The sequence below is a fragment of the Salvelinus alpinus genome, chromosome 29 (genome assembly GCF_045679555.1).
Source record: "Salvelinus alpinus chromosome 29, SLU_Salpinus.1, whole genome shotgun sequence".
NCBI classification, from domain to species: Eukaryota; Metazoa; Chordata; class Actinopteri; order Salmoniformes; family Salmonidae; genus Salvelinus; species Salvelinus alpinus.
Window position 1 is genome coordinate 15496500 of NC_092114.1, and position 21887 is coordinate 15518386.

General features: G+C 42.2%; 1 protein-coding gene across 1 annotated transcript; it reads left to right on the forward strand.

The window, feature by feature from the left end:
- The first annotated feature begins 17612 nt into the window (after positions 1-17612).
- On the forward strand, positions 17613-21814 carry LOC139559111 (E3 ubiquitin-protein ligase PPP1R11-like). The gene is made up of 3 exons (XM_071374832.1): positions 17613-17939; positions 18697-18805; positions 18935-21814. The coding sequence occupies exons 1-3, from the start codon at positions 17871-17873 to the stop codon at positions 19099-19101; spliced, it is 345 nt and encodes a 114-aa protein (XP_071230933.1). The 5' UTR covers positions 17613-17870; the 3' UTR covers positions 19102-21814.
- Positions 21815-21887: the final 73 nt, after the last annotated feature.

The following is a 21887-nucleotide window of genomic DNA, read 5'->3' on the forward strand; positions in this document are numbered from 1 at the left end:
TGAATGTTATCCTTGCTGTACAACATAGTTAGTTTAGTGTTAGGGTTAATGCTGTTAAGGTATTGGTGGAAGGAAATAAGTTAATCTTCTGAGCCGGACAAGGCAAACGTCATCAATATAGCGTCCCCACCATATAATCCGGTCAAAGAAATGGTTATTAGAAGGATCCAAAATGAAGTCATTTTCCCATTTACCCAAGTACAAACCAACGTAGGAAGGGCTGTAGCAAAGCTCCCATGGCACATCCTTTGACCTGTTTAAAAATACGGTCCTGAAAGATAAAGATGTAATGATTAAGAGTCAATTCAGTCAGTGAGACAATGAATTCTGTAGGAGGCATCTCAGTTTCAGGCCGGGTACTCAAGAAATGGTGCATCGCTGCCAAACCTTGTTCATGTTCAATGGTGGTGTATAGAGACTCCACATCCACGGTGACTAAAAAGGAAGCTGTACCTATATTGTTTAATTCCTTCATTTTGTTCAACACATCTGTGGTATCTTGAAGGTAGGCTGGGAGTGACGTCAGAAAAGGCTTAATAAAGTAATCAATGTATTTAGAGATGGGTTCTGTCAGACTTTCATTACCACTAATGACTGGTCTGCCTGGGGGGGGGGGGGGGGGGTTCAAGATTCTTGTGGACTTTTGAAAGTAGATCAAAAGAAGCCATTGAAAAGAAATGTGAACTCATTGTCTGAAATGTAGCCATTCTCCTTAGCTTCTGTGCGGATCCCTTTAAATTCCGTTTTTAGGTCCTCTGTAGGGTTGAAAGTAAGAGGTTGGTAGAATTCGTCATTGTCTAATTGACAGTAAGCTTCTGTCACATATTTGTCTTTACTCCACACTACTGTAGCGCCACCTTTGTGGACTTTTTTAACCACAATCCTTTCATTTTTGGACAATGATTCAACTGCATCCCTCTCTGTCTTAGAAAGATTACGTCGTGTTTGGTTGGAGTCAATTTTACCCTTAAAAAGATTCTCCACATCAAAATTAACTTTCTTGGCAAATGTATTTAGTGTGGCATTCTGGACGATGGGACAAAAGGTGGACTTGGGCTTAAAAGGTGTTTTTGAGGGAACAGAAACTGCCTGACCTGAGACACTGGCGTCTGTAGTTGGAGAGATGTTTTGCTTGTACCAGGCCTTCAGATGTAGATTCCTGTAGAAACTAAATAGGTCCATCTTTGTATTGAATTCATTCGTTGCGTATGTGGGGGCAAAGGACAGTCCTTTAGACAGGACCCTTACACAATCATCAGAAAGGGTTTCTCCAGAAAAGTTGATCACAGCCTTGTCCTATTCCGTGTGGTTGGATAGTCTTGATTTCTTCCTCCCCCTCCGTGTTGGCCTCTCCCTCTCTTGTTGAGGAACCTGCGTGACTCCTCTTCCTGATCTAAAACATGTTGGAGAGCTACTTACTCTCGCTTCTCAATTCAATTCCCTCCCTCCCTCTCCTCTCTCTCACCGCCTGAGAGAGAAGAGAGAGGAGAGGGAGGGAGGGAATTGAATTGAGAAGCGAGAGAGAGGGAGGAAAAGAGAGAGAAGGGGGGAGAGAGAGAGAGAGAGAGAGAGAGAAGGAAGGACACAGAGAAGAGAGTCAGTGCCATGCGTTACATCATTTTCATTGACATGCTCAAATGATCGAAAGACCCTCTGACCTACACAGGGCTGTGGTCGAAAGTAGTGCACTATGCTGGGAATAGGGCTGTGGTCGAAAGTAGTGCACTATGCTGGGAATAGGGCTGTGGTCGAAAGTAGTGCACTATGCTGCGAATAGAGTGCCATTTGAGACGCAGACATACCCAGTGACCAACAAATACTACAACACAAAGAGAAAGTCAAATGTCCTGTATGTCTCTCTGGGCCATCTCTTCACAATGCAAAAACCACTGCTTCTTCAACAAAGGTTCCCCAGAGCGGCTGAAAGACAGGAAGGGGGGAAAGAGGACAAGAGGAAGAGAGAAATATTTAGCATATAGAACAAGATAAGAGATTTACCATGGCAACTGGGTGTGCCTTTACTGTATGGTGTCAAATGTACATTATAAGTGACTTAATGTAGTGCCCTAATAATGTAGTGCCCTAATAATGTAGTGCCCTAATAATGTAGTGCCTTAATAATGTAGTGCCCTAATAATGTAGTGCCCTAATAATGTAGTGCCCTAATAATGTAGTGCCCTAATCATGTAGTGCCCTAATCATGTAGTGCCCTAATAATGTAGTGCCCTAATAATGTAGTGCCCTAATCATGTAGTGCCCTAATCATGTAGTGCCCGAATAATGTAGTGCCCTAATAATGTAGTGCCCTAATCATGTAGTGCCCTAATAATGTAGTGCCTTAATAATGTAGTGCCTTAATAATGTAGTGCCTTAATAATGTAGTGCCCTAATAATGTAGTGCCCTAATAATGTAGTGCCCTAATAATGTAGTGCCCTTAATAATGTAGTGCCCTAATAATGTAGTGCCCTTAATAATGTAGTGCCCTAATAATGTAGTGTCCTAATAATGTAGTGCCCTAATAATGTAGTGCCCTAATAATGTAGTGCCTTAATCATGTAGTGCCCTAATCATGTAGTGCCCTAATCATGTAGTGCCTTAATAATGTAGTGCCCTAATCATGTAGTGCCCTAATCATGTAGTGCCCTAATAATGTAGTGCCTTAATAATGTAGTGCCCTAATAATGTAGTGCCCTAATAATGTAGTGCCCTAATAATGTAGTGCCTTAATAATGTAGTGCCTTAATAATGTAGTGCCCTAATCATGTAGTGCCTTAATCATGTAGTGCCCTAATCATGTAGTGCCCTACTAATGTAGTGCCCTAATAATATAGTGCCTTAATAATGTAGTGCCCTAATAATGTAGTGCCCTAATAATGTAGTGCCCTAATAATGTAGTGCCTTAATCATGTAGTGCCCTAATAATGTAGTGCCCTAATAATGTAGTGCCCTAATAATGTAGTGCCCTAATAATGTAGTGCCTTAATAATGTAGTGCCCTAATAATGTAGTGCCTTAATAATGTAGTGCCCTAATAATGTAGTGCCTTAATAATGTAGTGCCTTAATAATGTAGTGCCCTAATCATGTAGTGCCTTAATCATGTAGTGCCCTAATCATGTAGTGCCCTACTAATGTAGTGCCCTAATAATGTAGTGCCTTAATAATGTAGTGCCCTAATAATGTAGTGCCCTAATAATGTAGTGCCCTAATCATGTAGTGCCCTAATCATGTAGTGCCTTAATCATGTAGTGCCCTAATAATGTAGTGCCCTAATAATGTAGTGCCCTAATAATGTAGTGCCCTAATAATGTAGTGCCTTAATAATGTAGTGCCCTAATAATGTAGTGCCCTAATAATGTAGTGCCCTAATAATGTAGTGCCTTAATAATGTAGTGCCCTAATAATGTAGTGCCCTAATCATGTAGTGCCTTAATCATGTAGTGCCCTAATAATGTAGTGCCCTAATAATGTAGTGCCCTAATCATGTAGTGCCTTAATCATGTAGTGCCCTAATAATGTAGTGCCTTAATAATGTAGTGCCCTAATAATGTAGTGCCTTAATAATGTAGTGCCTTAATAATGTAGTGCCCTAATAATGTAGTGCCCTAATAATGTAGTGCCTTAATAATGTAGTGCCCTAATAATGTAGTGCCCTAATCATGTAGTGCCCTAATAATGTAGTGCCTTAATGTATTCTGGGATAAGTCAAAAACATGATTATTTTTTGTACTGAAAGAAAATGTGTTTTCAAGAGAAATGCAGTAGAGAATATTTTTTTCCCCCGCAGTGGAAAGTGAAGGAATCTCCACTAAAAAATCTTTTTTTGCAGTTATTCAGTTCATATTAGGTAACTGATCCTATTTCTATGTGACATTACAGGAGATGTGCCTTGTGGGCATTCTTGATGAATAGCAGGTAACCTACATCTCATGTGTACACATTAGATTATTGGCTTGACTAAATCAAACCAGGTTCTGGGATAACTGACAAATATGATTCCTTTTGGCCAGCAAATATGAACGTGGAGATTCATTCACTTTCCACTGTGCAAATCAAAAAAATATCTACCATATTTCACTTGAAAACACATCTTCTTTCAGTACAAAAATAATAACATTTTTGACTTATCCCAGAATCTGGGTATGTTTGTTTAGGGCAATACATTATTAAGGCATTACATTATTAGGGCACTACATTATTAGGGCACTACATTATTAAGGCATTACATTATTAGGGCAATACATTATTAGGGCACTACATTATTAAGGCACTACATTATTAGGGCACTACATGATTAGGGCACTACATGATTAGGGCACTACATGATTAAGGCACTACATGATTAGGGCACTACATGATTAGGGCACTACATGATTAGGGCACTACATTATTAAGGCACTACATTATTAGGGCACTACATGATTAGGGCACTACATGATTAGGGCACTACATTATTAGGGCACTACATGATTAGGGCACTACATGATTAGGGCACTACATTATTAAGGCACTACATTATTAGGGCACTACATTATTAGGGCACTACATTATTAGGGCACTACATTATTAGGGCACTACATGATTAGGGCACTACATGATTAGGGCACTACATGATTAGGGCACTACATTATTAAGGCACTACATTATTAGGGCACTACATGATTAGGGCACTACATGATTAGGGCACTACATTATTAAGGCACTACATTATTAAGGCACTACATTATTAGGGCACTACATTATTAGGGCACTACATTATTAAGGCACTACATTATTAGGGAACTACATAATTAGGGCACTACATTATTAGGGCACTACATTATTAGGGCACTACATGATTAGGGCACTACATGATTAGGGCACTACATTATTAAGGCACTACATTATTAAGGCACTACATTATTAAGGTACTACATTATTAGGGCACTACATTATTAGAGCATTACCTTACATGATTCTTACACCATTTCTATCTCGAGAGAGGGAACCGACACGTATAGTTGTAGAGATACAGATACTGTGGCACCCTCTACATACAGCTACAGTGGCACCCTCTACATACAGATACAGTGACTGTGGCACCCTCTACATACAGATACAGTGACTGTGGCACCCTCTACATACAGATACAGTGACTGTGGCTCCCTCTACATACAGATACAGTGACTGTGGCACCCTCTACATACAGATACAGCTACTGTGGCTCCCTCTACATACAGCTACAGTGGCACCCTCTACATACAGATACAGTGACTGTGGCTCCCTCTACATACAGATACTGTGACTGTGGCTCCCTCTACATACAGATACAGTGACTGTGGCTCCCTCTACATACAGCTACAGTGGCACCCTCTACATACAGCTACAGTGACTGTGGCTCCCTCTACATACAGATACAGTGACTGTGGCTCCCTCTACATACAGATACTGTGACTGTGGCTCCCTCTACATACAGATACAGTGACTGTGGCACCCTCTACATACAGCTACAGTGACTGTGGCTCCCTCTACATACAGCTACAGTGACTGTGGCTCCCTCTACATACAGCTACAGTGACTGTGGCTCCCTCTACATACAGATACAGTGACTGTGGCTCCCTCTACATACAGATACAGTGACTGTGGCTCCCTCTACATACAGATACTGTGGCACCCTCTACATACAGATACAGTGACTGTGGCTCCCTCTACATACAGCTACTGTGACTGTGGCACCCTCTACATACAGATACTGTGACTGTGGCTCCCTCTACATACAGATACTGTGACTGTGGCTCCCTCTACATACAGATACTGTGGCACCCTCTACATACAGATACAGTGACTGTGGCTCCCTCTACATACAGCTACTGTGACTGTGGCTCCCTCTACATACAGATACAGTGACTGTGGCTCCCTCTACATACAGCTACTGTGACTGTGGCTCCCTCTACATACAGATACAGTGGCTCCCTCTACATACAGATACAGTGACTGTGGCTCCCTCTACATACAGCTACTGTGACTGTGGCTCCCTCTACATACAGATACAGTGACTGTGGCTCCCTCTACATACAGATACAGTGACTGTGGCTCCCTCTACATACAGATACTGTGGCTCCCTCTACATACAGATACTGTGGCACCCTCTACATACAGATACAGTGACTGTGGCTCCCTCTACATACAGCTACAGTGACTGTGGCACCCTCTACATACAGATACTGTGACTGTGGCTCCCTCTACATACAGCTACAGTGACTGTGGCTCCCTCTACATACAGATACAGTGAATGTGGCTCCCTCTACATACAGCTACAGTGAATGTGGCTCCCTCTACATACAGCTACAGTGACTGTGGCTCCCTCTACATACAGCTACTGTGGCTCCCTCTACATACAGATACTGTGGCACCCTCTACATACAGATACAGTGACTGTGGCTCCCTCTACATACAGATACAGTGACTGTGGCTCCCTCTACATACAGCTACTGTGGCTCCCTCTACATACAGATACTGTGGCACCCTCTACATACAGATACAGTGACTGTGGCTCCCTCTACATACAGCTACTGTGGCTCCCTCTACATACAGATACAGTGACTGTGGCTCCATCTACATACAGATACAGTGACTGTGGCTCCCTCTACATACAGCTACTGTGGCTCCCTCTACATACAGATACTGTGGCACCCTCTACATACAGATACAGTGACTGTGGCTCCCTCTACATACAGCTACTGTGGCTCCCTCTACATACAGATACAGTGACTGTGGCTCCATCTACATACAGATACAGTGACTGTGGCTCCATCTACATACAGATACAGATACTGTGGCTCCCTCTACATACAGCTACTGTGAATGTGGCTCCCTCTACATACAGATACTGTGACTGTGGCTCCCTCTACATACAGCTACAGTGACTGTGGCTCCCTCTACATACAGCTACAGTGACTGTGGCACCCTCTACATACAGCTACAGTGACTGTGGCTCCCTCTACATACAGCTACTGTGACTGTGGCACCCTCTACATACAGCTACTGTGACTGTGGCACCCTCTACATACAGCTACTGTGACTGTGGCACCCTCTACATACAGATACAGTGACTGTGGCTCCCTCTACATACAGATACTGTGACACCCTCTACATACAGATACAGTGACTGTGGCTCCCTCTACATACAGCTACAGTGACTGTGGCTCCCTCTACATATAGCTACAGTGACTGTGGCTCCCTCTACATACAGCTACAGTGACTGTGGCTCCCTCTACATACAGCTACTGTGGCTCCCTCTACATACAGATACTGTGGCACCCTCTACATACAGATACAGTGACTGTGGCTCCCTCTACATACAGCTACAGTGACTGTGGCTCCATCTACATACAGATACAGTGACTGTGGCACCCTCTACATACAGCTACAGTGACTGTGGCTCCATCTACATAGAGATACAGTGACTGTGGCTCCCTCTACATACAGCTACAGTGACTGTGGCTCCATCTACATACAGATACAGTGACTGTGGCACCCTCTACATACAGCTACTGTGACTGTGGCTCCCTCTACATACAGATACAGTGACTGTGGCTCCCTCTACATACAGATACTGTGGCTCCCTCTACATACAGCTACAGTGACTGTGGCTCCCTCTACATACAGCTACAGTGACTGTGGCACCCTCTACATACAGATACAGTGACTGTGGCTCCCTCTACATACAGCTACTGTGGCTCCCTCTACATACAGATACAGTGACTGTGGCACCCTCTACATACAGATACAGTGACTGTGGCTCCATCTACATACAGATACAGTGACTGTGGCACCCTCTACATACAGATACAGTGACTGCGGCTCCATCTACATACAGATACAGTGACTGTGGCTCCCTCTACATACAGCTACAGTGACTGTGGCTCCATCTACATACAGATACAGTGACTGTGGCTCCCTCTACATACAGATACTGTGGCTCCCTCTACATACAGATACTGTGACTGTGGCTCCATCTACATACAGATACAGTGACTGTGGCTCCCTCTACATACAGATACTGTGGCTCCCTCTACATACAGCTACAGTGACTGTGGCTCCCTCTACATAGAGATGGATCGATACATGACTTTATCCCTTTTTCCTCTGAACATTATCTCTATTAATGCACTTGTTCTCTGGCATCAAAACGTTTCACTCCGTGAGAAGAGGAGTGTGAGAGGAAGAGATAGACAGAAGAGAAAGATTAGATATGTCTTAGACATCTCAGCCAGTAGATAACTGACAGACAGACAACAACCACGTCTAGATGAGATTGTGTACCTCCAAACATTGGCCACAGAGAGGGGTCATTGTACCATCTCCTCCAATCATAGTGAAGTGAGGAAGACAGTGTATATAGCCAACAAAAAACAACAATTTTAAATGTCTTTATTCCTTTGGAACATCTGTGAGTGTATTGTTTACTGTACATTTTTTATTATTTATTTAACTTTTGTTTATTATCTATTTCACTTGCTTTGACAATGTAAACTTATGTTTCCATTAGGGCACTACATTATTAGGGCACTACATGATTAGGGCACTACATGATTAGGGCACTACATTATTAGGGCACTACATTATTAGGGCACTACATTATTAGGGCACTACATGATTAGGGAACTACATTATTAGGGCACTACATTATTAGGGCACTACATTATTAGGGCACTACATTATTAGGGCACGACATGATTAAGGTACGACATGATTAAGGCACTACATTATTAGGGCACTACATTATTAGGGCACTACATTAGTAGGGCACTACATGATTAAGGCACTACATGATTAGGGCACTACATTATTAGGGCACTACATTATTAGGGCACTACATTATTAGGGCACTACATTATTAAGGCACTACATTATTAAGGCACTACATTATTAGGGCACTACATTATTAGGGCACTACATTATTAAGGCACTACATGATTAGGGCACTACATTATTAAGGCACTACATTATTAAGGCACTACATTATTAGGGCACTACATTATTAGGGCACTACATTATTAGGGCACTACATTATTAGGGCACTACATTATTAAGGCACTACATTATTAAGGCACTACATTATTAAGGCACTACATTATTAAGGCACTACATTATTAGGGCACTACATTATTAGGGCACTACATTATTAGGGCACTACATTATTATGGCACTACATTATTAGGGCACTACATTATTAGGGCACTACATTATTAGGGCACTACATGATTCCAGATCCCAGAGCTGACAAGGTAAAAAAAATCATTCTAACTAAAGGGACAAACTATGGGGGTGCATAGGGAAATACAGAATCTGAATGCATAGCCGTTTTTATCAATTATACTGGAACATATACTACAGCATAGTCTCATTTGTAAAAGAGGTCTACCTCAATGGCACCTCATGGAGAACTTTTTTTTTGATCATGAGATCTTGAAACTAGTAATGTAACTACTACTAAATGTAATATTAACTAGTACTAACCGGATCCATGGTGAAGCAGGCTCTGCTCCAGTCCAGAGACGTTCCCTCAGCTGGTGATAGATCTCCTCTCCCGTACTGGAACAGACAGACAGAACCCTTACTGGAACAGACAGACAGAACCCTTACTGGAACACACAGACAGAACCCTTACTGGAACAGACAGACAGAACCCTTACTGGAACACACAGACAGAACCCTTACTGGAACACACAGACAGAACCCTTACTGGAACAGACAGACAGAACCCTTATTGGAACACACAGACAGAACCCTTATTGGAACAGACAGACAGAACCCTTACTGGAACAGACAGACAGAACCCTTACTGGAACACACAGACAGAACCCTTACTGGAACAGACAGACAGAACCCTTACTGGAACAGACAGACAGAACCCTTACTGGAACACACAGACAGAACCCTTACTGGAACACACAGACAGAACCCTTATTGGAACAGACAGACAGAACCCTTACTGGAACAGACAGACAGAACCCTTACTGGAACAGACAGACAGAACCCTTACTGGAACAGACAGACAGAACCCTTACTGGAACAGACAGACAGAACCCTTACTGGAACAGACAGACAGAACCCTTACTGGAACAGACAGACAGAACCCTTACTGGAACAGACAGACAGAACCCTTACTGGAACAGACAGACAGAACCCTTACTGGGACACACAGACAGAACCCTTACTGGAACAGACAGACAGAACCCTTACTGGAACAGACAGACAGAACCCTTATTGGAACACACAGACAGAACCCTTATTGGAACAGACAGACAGAACCCTTACTGGAACAGACAGACAGAACCCTTATTGGAACACACAGACAGAACCCTTAATGGAACAGACAGACAGAACCCTTACTGGAACACACAGACAGAACCCTTATTGGAACACACAGACAGAACCCTTATTGGAACAGACAGACAGAACCCTTATTGGAACAGACAGACAGAACCCTTACTGGAACAGACAGACAGAACCCTTACTGGAACAGACAGACAGAACCCTTATTGGAACAGACAGACAGAACCCTTACTGGAACAGACAGACAGAACCCTTACTGGAACAGACAGACAGAACCCTTACTGGAACAGACAGACAGAACCCTTACTGGGACACACAGACAGAACCCTTACTGGGACACACAGACAGAACCCTTACTGGAACAGACAGACAGAACCCTTACTGGAACACAAAGACAGAACCCTTATTGGAACAGACAGACAGAACCCTTACTGGGACACACAGACAGAACCCTTACTGGGACACACAGACAGAACCCTTATTGGAACAGACAGACAGAACCCTTACTGGAACAGACAGACAGAACCCTTACTGGGACACACAGACAGAACCCTTACTGGAACAGACAGACAGAACCCTTATTGGAACACACAGACAGAACCCTTAATGGAACAGACAGACAGAACCCTTACTGGAACACACAGACAGAACCCTTATTGGGACACACAGACAGAACCCTTATTGGAACAGACAGACAGAACCCTTACTGGAACAGACAGACAGAACCCTTACTGGGACACACAGACAGAACCCTTACTGGAACAGACAGACAGAACCCTTACTGGGACACACAGACAGAACCCTTACTGGGACACACAGACAGAACCCTTACTGGAACACACAGACAGAACCCTTACTGGGACACAAATCAAATCAAATCCAATTTTATTAGTCACATACACATGGTTAGCAGATGTTATTGCGAGTGTAGCGAAATGCTTGTGCTTCTAGTTCCGACCATGCAGTAATATCTAACAAGTAATCTAACCTAACAATTCCACAACAACTACCTTATACACACAAGTGTAAAGGAATTAATAAGAATATGTACATTAAAAAATATATGAATGAGTGATGGTATAGAACGGCATAGGCAAGATGCAGTAGATGGTATAGAGTACAGTATATACATATGAGATGAGTAATGTAGGGTATGTAAACATTATATAAAGTGGCATTGTTTAAAGTGGCTAGTGATAAATCTATTACATCAATTTTCCATTATTAAAGTGGCTGGAGTTGAGTCAGTATGTTGGCAGCAGCCACTAAATGTTAGTGGTGGCTGTTTAACAGTCTGATGGCCTTGAGATAGAAGCTGTTTTTCAGTCTCTCGGTCCCTGCTTTGATGCACCTGTACTGACCTCGCCTTCTGGATGATAGCGGGGTGAACAGCAGTGGCTCGGGTGGTTGTTGTCCTTGATGATCTTTTTGGTCTTCCTGTGACATCTGGTGGTGTAGGTGTCGTCGCAGGTAGTTTGCCCCCGGTGATGCGTTGTGCAGACCTCACTACCCTCTGGAGAGCCTTACGGTTGTGACAGACAGAACCAAATATAAAAATAGAATAACCTTGCTTTATTTTATTAAGAAGATGGATGATTCCACTAATGACAGTGGAAAGCACTTTCAGACAGAAGATAGAAGAGAACGAGAGAGAGAATAAGAGAACGAGAGCGAGAGAGAGAATAAGAGAAGAAGAGAACGAGAGAGAGAATAAGAGAAGAAGAGAACGAGAGAGAGAATAAGAGAGCGAGAGAGAGAATAAGAGAGCGAGAGAGAGAATAAGAGAGCGAGAGAGAGAATAAGAGAAGAAGAGAACGAGAGAGAGAATAAGAGAACAAGAGAGAGAATAAGAGAGCGAGAGAGAGAATAAGAGAGCGAGAGAGAGAATAAGAGAGCGAGAGAGAGAATAAGAGAAGAAGAGAACGAGAGAGAGAATAAGAGAACGAGAGAGAGAATAAGAGAGCGAGAGAGAGAATAAGAGAGCGAGAGAGAGAATAAGAGAGCGAGAGAGAGAATAAGAGAGCGAGAGAGAGAATAAGAGGAGAGAGAATAAGAGGAGAGAGAATAAGAGAGCGAAAGAGAGAATAAGAAAGCGGGCGAGAGAATAAGAGAGCGAGAGAGAGAATAAGAGAGCGAGAAAAAGAATAAGAGGAGAGAGAATAAGAGAAGAGAGAATAAGAGATCGAGAGAGAGAATAAGAGAAGAGAGAATAAGAGAGTGAGAGAGAGATGCAGAGGGCCAGTCACATTAGGTGGAGGGATACACATGGAGAATGGCCAAGGTGCAGAGGGCCAGTCACATTAGGTGGAGGGATACACATGGAGAATGGCCAAGGTGCAGAGGGCCAGTCACATTAGGTGGAGGGATACGCATGGAGAATGGCCGAGGTGCAGAGGGCCAGTCACATTAGGTGGAGGGATACGCATGGAAAAGAAACGATTCACAGCATGTGGCAGTCTGTTCTGTATGGGAATGAGAAAAAAAACAGGCATTTGAAAATATAGCATTATTATAGCATTATCATATTATTATGTATTATGTATCATATATTATGTTATTAGATTTTTATTACACTTTATCATAACATGGGGCCCCCCCATCTTTCTTCCACCACTGGTACCAGCCTGTCACCACATATTGAGGACTGGAGGACGAAGGGAAGGGCAAGGTGGTGTTTAACAAAGGGATGGTCAGGGTGAATAAGAACGGAGGAATTTATTTAGCGAGCGTGGCAAATGAAAAAAAACGATGTTTAAAAAGACTGACATACACCCAGATGACACAGGACAGGACTAGGGTGTGAGTCTAGGAAATACATGACCTTTATTTTCCCCAGGCGGTGGTGAAGCACTGCACACTCTCCTCTCTTTCTTACTCCCGTTCATTCCTTGATCTTCTAAGAGGGCACGGATGTAATATCTTGTCAACCTTCATGTCAAAAATGTGAAAATAAGTAGCCTAGATGTGTAGGGGTATGTTATGTAGTTTACTGTATAAGAGTCTTACTGTGTAGACTGCTCAGTATGGCCTTCTCCTTCTCTCTCCTCCACCTCTCTTAATCAGCCGTGGGTCCGAAGAGCAGGAGTTGATTGACAATAGGGTTTCCCTGTATTGTTAGAACACAGCCTGGCGTGACCATGTCCCCAACACTCTGTGTACCCCTCTCGCTGCTACCCTCACAGAGAGGATCTCCACATCTCCTGCAAAACAAATTGGAAGGACTGTTGTTTAGTTGTTCAATTGGCCATTATTGAAAGGGAGTTGCAATATACGCTGAAAAATATATATAAATGCAACGTGCAACAATTTCAAAGATTTTACTGAGTTACAGTTCATTTCAGGAAATCGGTCAATTGAAATAAATTCATTAGGCCCTAATCTATGGATTTCACATGACTGAGAATACAGATATGCATCTGTTGGTCACAGATACCTTTAAAAAAAGGTAGGGGTGTGGATCAGAAAACCAGTCAGTATCTGGTGTGACCACCATTTGCCTCGTGCAGCGCGACACATGTCCTTCGCATAGAGTTGATCAGGCTGTTGATTGTGGCCTGTGGAAGGTTGTCCCACTCCTCTTCAATGGCTGTGCGAAGTTGATAGATATTGGTGGGAACTTGAACATGCTGTTGTACACGTGGATCCAGAGCATCCCAAACGTGCTCAATGGGTGACATGTCTGGTGAGTATGCAGGCCATGGAAGAACTGGGACATTTTCAGCTTCTAGGAATTGTGTACAGATCCTTGCAACATGGGGCCGTGCATTATCATGCTGAAATATGAGGTGATGGCGGCGGATGAATGGCACGACAATGGGCCTCAGGATCTCGTCACAGTATTTCTGTGCATTAAAATTGCCATTGATAAAATGCAATTGTGTTGGTTGTCCGTAACTTATGCCTGTCCATACCATAACCCCACCGTCACCATGGGGCACTCTGTTCACAACGTTGACATCAGCAAACCGCTCGCCTGCACAATGCCATACATGCAGTCTGCCATCTGCCCGGTACAGTTGAAACCAGGATTCATCCTTGAAGAGCACACTTCTCCAGCGTGCCAGTGGTCATCAAAGGTGAGCATTTGCCCGCTGAAGTTGGTTATGTCGCTGAAATGTAGTCAGGCCAAGATCCTGGTGAGGACAACGAACACGCAGATGAGATTCCCTGAGACGGTTTTTGACAGTTTGAGAATAAACTATTTGGTTGTGCAAACCCACAGATTCATCAGCTGTCCGGGGGGCTGGTCTCAGACGATCCCACAGGTGAAGAAGCCGGATGTGGAGGTCCTGGGCTGACGTGGTTACATGTGGTCTGCGGTTCTGAGGCAGGTTGGACGTACTGCCAAATTCTAGAAAATGACATTCAATTCTCTGGCAACAGCTCTGGTGAACATTCCTGCAGTCAGTATGCCAATTGAACACTCTCTCAAAACATGAGACATCTGTGGCATTGTGTTGTGTGACAAAATAGCAAATTTTTGAGTGGCCTTTTACTGTCCATAGCACAAGGTGCACCTGTGTAATGATCATGCTGTTTAATCCATTGTTTTTATTTTACCTTTATTTAACTATGCAAGTCAGTTAAGAACAAATTCTTATTTACAATGATGGCCTAGGAACAGTGGGTTAGCTGCCTTGTTCAGAGGCAGAACGACAGATTTTTACCTTGTCAGCTCAGGGATTCGATCTTGCAACTTTTCAGTTACTAGTCCAACACTCTAACCACTAGGCTACCTGCTGCCCCAGTTTCTTGATATGCCACACCTGTCAGGTGACAGGTGGATGGATTATCTTGGCAAAGGAGAAAAGATCACTAACAGGGATGTAAACAAATTTGTCCACAACATTTGAGAGAAATAAGATTTTTGTGCGTATGGAACATTTCTGGGATCTTTTATTTCAGCTTTTATTTCAACACTTTACATGTTGCATTTATATTGTTGTTCAGTGAGTTGTAAAGCATGTAAGCAACTGCTTCCTTGTTCATGAGTCACTGTGCACCTTCATTCAATGAATCATTGTAAAAAATAAAATAAAAATCCTATCTATTTAATGTTACCCATTTAAAACATAACATAGTTCTAGGAATTTGCTGTTTTTATTCTGCCTTGATAGCTAAGAACATTGTTTTTTTCACCTTTTATTTAACCAGGTAGGCTAGTTGAGAACAAGTTCTCATTTGCAACTGCGACCTGGCCAAGATAAAGCAAAGCAGTTAGACACATACAACAACACAGTGTTACACATGGAATAAACAAACATACAGTCAATAATACAGTACAAAAAATCTATATACAGTGTGTGCAAATGAGGTAAGATAAGAGAGGTAAGGCAATAAATAGGCCATGGTGGCGAAGTAATTACAATATAGCAATTAAACACTGGAATGGTAGATCTGCAGAAGATGAATGTGCAAGTTGAGATACTGGGGGGCAAAGGAGCAAGATAAATAAATAAATACAGTATGGGGATGAGGTAGATGGATGGGCTATTTACAGATGTTCAGGTGCAGTGATCTGTGAGCTGCTCTGACAGCTGGTGCTTAAAGCTAGTGAGGGAGGTAAGAGTCTCTTCAGAGATTTTTGCAGTTCGTTCCAGTCATTGGCAGCAGAGAACTGGAAGGAGAGGCGGCCAAAAGAGGAATTGGCTTTGGGGGTGACTAGTGAGATATAGCTGCTGGAGCGCGTGCTACGGGTGGGTGCTGCTATGGTGACCAGTGAGCTGAGATAAGGTGGGGCTTTACCTAGCAGAGACTTGTAGATGACCTGGAGCCAGTGGGTCTGGCGACGAGTATGAAGCGAGGGCCAGCCAACGAGATCATACAGGTCGCAGTGGTGGGTAGTATATGGGGCTTTGGTGACAAAACGGATGGCACTGTGATAGACTGCATCCAATTTGTTGAGTAGAGTGTTGGAGGCTATTTTGTAAATGACATTGCAGAAGTCGAGGATCGGTAGGAGGGTCAGTTTTACGAGGGTATGTTTGGCAGCATGAGTGAAGGATGCTTTGTTGCAAAATAGGAAGCCGATTCTAGATTTAATTTTGGATTGGAGATATTTAATGTGAGTCTGGAAGGAGAGTTTACAGTCTAACCAGACACCTAGGTATTTGTAGTTGTCCACATATTCTAAGTCAGAACCGTCCAGAGTAGTGATGCTGGACGGGTGGGCAGGTGCGGGCAGCGATCGGTTGAAGAGCATGCATTTAGTTTTAATTGCATTTAAGAGCAGTTGGAGGCCACGGAAGGAGAGTTGTATGGCATTGAAGCTCATCTGGAGGTTAGTTAACACAGTGTCCAAAGAAGGGCCAGAAGTATACTGAATGGTGTCGTCTGCGTAGAGGTGGATCAGAGAATCACCAGCAGCAAGAGCGACATCATTGATGTATACAGAGAAGAGAGTCGGCCTGAGAATTGAACCCTGTGGCACTCCCATAGAGACTGCCAGAGGTCTGGACAGCAGGCCCTCCGATTTGACACCCTGAACTCTATCAGAGAAGTCGTTGGTGAACCAGGCGAGGCAATCATTTGAGAAACCAAGGCCAGGTTGACAAAGTTCCAGTGAATCTTTCTGCTTTTCATCGGCAGGTTTTCTTGTCATGGTCCTTAATTTATAAGCATAATTTTTCTCCACACAGATATTATATATGGAATAATTGGGACATATTGTATAAAAATACTTCTTTATTTTTAGAATATTGGTTCCGAAATAATATCCGACTGGTGAGCCAACTGGTAAATTCAGAGGGTCTTTTACTTAGTTATAAGGAATTATTATCACTTTACAAGGTCCCCGTAACATCTAAAGATATTGCAATTATTTTAGATGCCATTCTCTCAGGTGTTGCTTTATTATTCAGGAACGTGTCAAGACCTGACCCTCAGAGCCTACCTTCCATCAACCCTGTTGACTCATCAGTAGGAAAGATGTGTTCCTCTTTTGGTCCATTCAACAACAGAGCGATACGAACCTTGTTTCAGCAAGATGTTGTATCTATACCTTATGTCATGCCTTATTGGACCGGATTTATTGATAATATCTGTTGGAAAAAAGTTTGGATGTTGCCACACACATACCTACTTGTTAACAAAATTAAGGAAGTTTAATAAAAAATTATTCATAGACATGGGATCAAAGTGCCGAAATGTACATTTTTTTGTATATTATAATTATCTTCAGTTCATATTTGTTTGCTTTGTAAATACATTTGGATTAATAAGAGATTAAAAATAAACTGTTTTTAAACAGAGTTTTTTCTGATAATTATGTTCGTGTCATTTAACTAGCTAGCTACAGCAACCATACAACAATCGATGTTTCCGGCGAACACGTTTGCGTACGGAGCTACCGGAAGTGGTCCGTCTAGGAATTACTTCCTCCATATAGCCAATTCTTTTTTTTTTTTACTCTGATACAGCTTCTTGCCGAACATCCAACGACAACGAGTCTGTTAAGTGTTGCAAAAACAGGGTGGTTGTTGTTCCTAAAACAACGTTAACGTTTGTTGACGGCTGGCGCGACCTCAATACCGCCAAACTAACATCATCAGGATGGCGGAGGCGCCAGGTACTTCTAACGAGACCATAACGGAGACCATTCAAGTAGAAACGCCCCAGCAGGTAAGCAAGCTGTAGAAACCCAAATAATTAGCTAAGTAGTAGATACAGGAACATAACGAATAGACTGTTTGGAATCGAGTCCAATATGCATGCAGAGGCCGCAGTAGATTGGAGCAAACTAGCTAGCTACCTAGTTACAATAACTAAAGTAATCAATTATTAGCTAAAGCCAGCAATTCCATGGTAACGCGACATTTATGCAGAGGCATAGATTTTTCACTTTAAAACGTATGCCAAACAAAAGTAATTGATTTCAAAGTATAACAAGCCATAGAACTTTATGCACAATGACTACTTTGAACCATTTACACAGTAAATAAATCATTTACTGGAAAAACTGTGCAAATGCAAAGTTTAATAACTAACAGAAAGACGTTCAAATCTTCGCTCGGTTTTTATTATGTTGTCAAACTTTGTATCTGCACAGTTCTTCATGTGAATGTTTTGGTAAAATTAATTGTGAAAATTGTTCAAAATAGTAATTGTGCATAGAGGTCTATGGTTTGTTCAACTTTGAAATAAAAAAAATCTGAGTCTTGGCGTAATTCCGTTACCATGGAATTGCCCCTTACTAACTAGTTCATAGTGGTGAAATGATTTGATCCTAGCTGTGAAGTGTAGCACTTGCCAGTTGTACCAGCCCATCAACTAACTAGCAGATGTGATGTTGACTGGCTACATGACCTTGTTGACAAGAGAAACACCGTATGCCTGTATAAAGGTGAAGCTTAAACAGTCTCCTGTTTGTGTCTCTCAGGAGGGACGTAGCCTGACCATCAAGCTGAGGAAGAGAAAGACTGACAAGAAGGTGGAGTGGTCCAGCGACACAGTGGACAACGAGCATATGGGAAGGAGGTCCTCCAAGTGTGAGTATTTATTTCACACCTCCCTCTGTTTCTAGCTGTTTAGATGCACTTCTCTGTTATCTCTCGCTCTAAAATATATGCATGCAATTGTAGGTATTATTGATGACTGAGTATTTGACACCTTCACAGGTTGCTGCGTCTACGAGAAACCCAAACAGTTCGGAGAGTCCTCCTCTGAAAGCGAGGGAGATGACGAAGGCTGTGGAAGTGCACACTGCATTCTAGGACATGGGAAAGACAGGCATGGACACAGTGGAGGGGGTGGGGGGAACTCTGGAGGATCACATGCCCATTAAGAGTGGAGACTGGGGGTTACGACACATACTGCTACACACACGGTCTCATTTAGTTTAGTCACTGCAGTACTGGGAGGAAAAAGGATAGATAAAGATTAGAAGAGAGAGAGAACAAAGGAAAGAAGACAACCTATACACAACCTGTTTGATAAGAAAACGGGGTGCTGTTGAGAGTTCATTGTATATATTACAATCATTTTTCTTTTTATAAAGAGTACTTTTCCTTATTTGTCTAAATACTTGATTTTACTTATGTTGCAGTATCTTAGCCTGTGTGCCAGACAGTGTTCCTGCTTGTCAAACAAGGATTTGGAAAGATGATGATGTAACTTAGTAAAGAGCTGAAATAGTCTGGTACCCAGACTACTACTAGGGAGCGAGTTCCAAACAGCAGCCTATCCAGGGCTCTCCAACCCTGTTCCTGGAGAGCTACCATCCTGTAGGTTTTTGTAGCGGGTTGATAAGCTGAATCAGGTTAGTTACAACTGGGGTTGGAGTGAACCTACAGGAGGGTAGCTCTCCAGGAACAGGGTGGGAGAGCCCTCTTCCCTATAGAGGGCCCTGGTCGAAAGTATTGCACTTTAAAGGGAAGAGACTGCCATTTGGTTCGTAACCTCTTTTATCTCTACTTCAAAGTAATGAGTACTCCATGAATACTTAAACAGCAAACAGTCTTATTTTATGGACACAATGTTGTACAGACAAACAGTAGTCTGTCGGTAACATTAAAGAAGTTTAGGGGAGTATTTAGGACACTGTTTTAAGGAAAAGCTAGTCTTGTTTTTTTCTTATTTTCATGTAACATTGCTGACATTACCTTTTTAGTTGAGGAGTGCAGTGAAAATGTGTTGATGAACAATCCTCTCCCTGCCCTTTACAACCCTCAGAAGTGTTGAGTACATTAGTCTCAGCACTTCAAATAAGAATAGAATTGTTGGCAGATTGCCTTAAATTCTGAGATGTTGTAAAGATTTGTCCTTTTGTATTGGTGAGGTTGAGGTGAGAGAATGTCAACATACCAATAATTAGAAAAATCTTAAAAACCATGCGTATGCAACAAATTATATACACTGAGCTACAAAAGTATTGGGGCGGTGACACATTTTTGTTGTTTTGGCTCCACTCCAGCACTTAGAATTTGAAATGACACAATGACTACGAGGTGAAAGTGCGCACTTCCGGCTTTAATTAGAAAGTGTTTTCATTCATATCGGGTAAACCGTTTAGAAATTACAACACCTTTTGTACATAGTCCTGCCATTTTAGGGGACCATCCGTATTGGGATAGATTCACTTAAGTGTATTAAAGTAGTATAAAGTTAAGTATTTGGTCCCATATTCATAGCACGCAATGACTACATCAAGCTTGTGAATACAAATTTGATGGATTCATTTGCTGTTTGGTTGTTTCAGATTATTTTGTGCCCAATAGAAATTAATGGTAAATAATGTATTGTCATTTTGGAGTCAAATAATATATGTTTCTGAACACTTCTACATTAATGTGGATGCTACCATAATTATGGATAATCTTGAATGAATCGTGAATAATAATACGTGAGAAAGTTAGACGCACATGTCATATCCCCCGCCCCCCCTAAAAATGCTAACCTCCCGTTATTGTAATAGTGAGAGGTTAGCATGTCTTGGGGTTATGATATAAAATGCTAACCATCCCTGTTATTGTAATAGTAAGAGGTTAGCATGTCTTGGGGGTATGATATAAAATGCTAACCTCCTCTGTTATTGTAATAGTGAGAGGTTAGTGTCTTGGGGGTATGACATTTGTGTGTCTGTAACCCTCAAATTAAAGCTGACAGTCTGCACTTTAACCTCATAGTCTATGCATCATTTTACATCCCAAGTGCTGGAGTACAGAGCCAAAGAACAGTTGTGTCACTGTCCCAATACTTTTGTAGTTCACTGTATATCCTTTAATTCATTATCCCCTCTGAGAATGAATGCACCAGGGCAACATTGGCAGTAACTTCAGCTGCATGCTGGTTGGTTATGAAGGGGGAAAAAATGCCATTTTAAAATCAGTCTTATATTTGCATCATACTTATTGCACTGTGATCTGCTGTGATCGGCAGAGAAGATAATTTTTGTTTCAATGAGAGGAGATAAATGCCATTTATTTAGTGCTGCTGTGTACTTTCCGTACTACACTGAACATAAAGTGGGACAAAATGTAGTATACCGCAGTCCAGATCATGCAGTTGAACTGAAGACATGGGAGAAAGAGAGTTTCTGAAGGGATAGGGAGAAGGTGCATGATGAATTACTGGCCCAAGCTGTGTTCACGAGTGTCTCAACTGACCAAATGTCACTGGCCATTTCCCAATTGTATTCTCCTCGTCTCCTTCTCAAAACCCAATCGGAGGAGACGGTTAGAAGGGGCGGGACCTCTGGCTTTCTCATCCAATGGATTTTGAGAAGGAGAGAGGGCGTGAAGGAGTATGCAATTGAGAAAAGGCCAGTGTCTAGGGCTTCATCCTCTGTGGTTCCAAACACCATTGTACTACTTAAACTGTACTTGATCTGTGACAACATACACTATGTATAATGGACTACATCCAGTTTCACCATACGTCACCATTTTCTATTACGGATACACACATACAATGTTCCTGTACTGGTAAAGCACCTTTCTGTACATAAAATACATCATATGAGATCAGATGTAATGTGAATAAAAGATTAAATCACTTTGTCCAAGTGTGTTACATGAGTTGAACTTGAGATGTATGTGTATGTCATAGCACAAAGAAAGATTCTTCAAGGCT

What these genes read in the sequence shown, in the direction of transcription:
- LOC139559111 (XM_071374832.1), top strand. Translation starts at nt 17,871, where the DNA reads ATGGCGGAGGCGCCAGGTACTTCTAACGAGACCATAACGGAGACCATT. An exon ending in AAGTAGAAACGCCCCAGCAG is followed by an intron (nt 17,940 to 18,696) that starts GTAAGCAAGCTG and finishes TGTGTCTCTCAG; the next exon opens with GAGGGACGTAGCCTGACCAT. An exon ending in GGGAAGGAGGTCCTCCAAGT is followed by an intron (nt 18,806 to 18,934) that starts GTGAGTATTTAT and finishes ACACCTTCACAG; the next exon opens with GTTGCTGCGTCTACGAGAAA.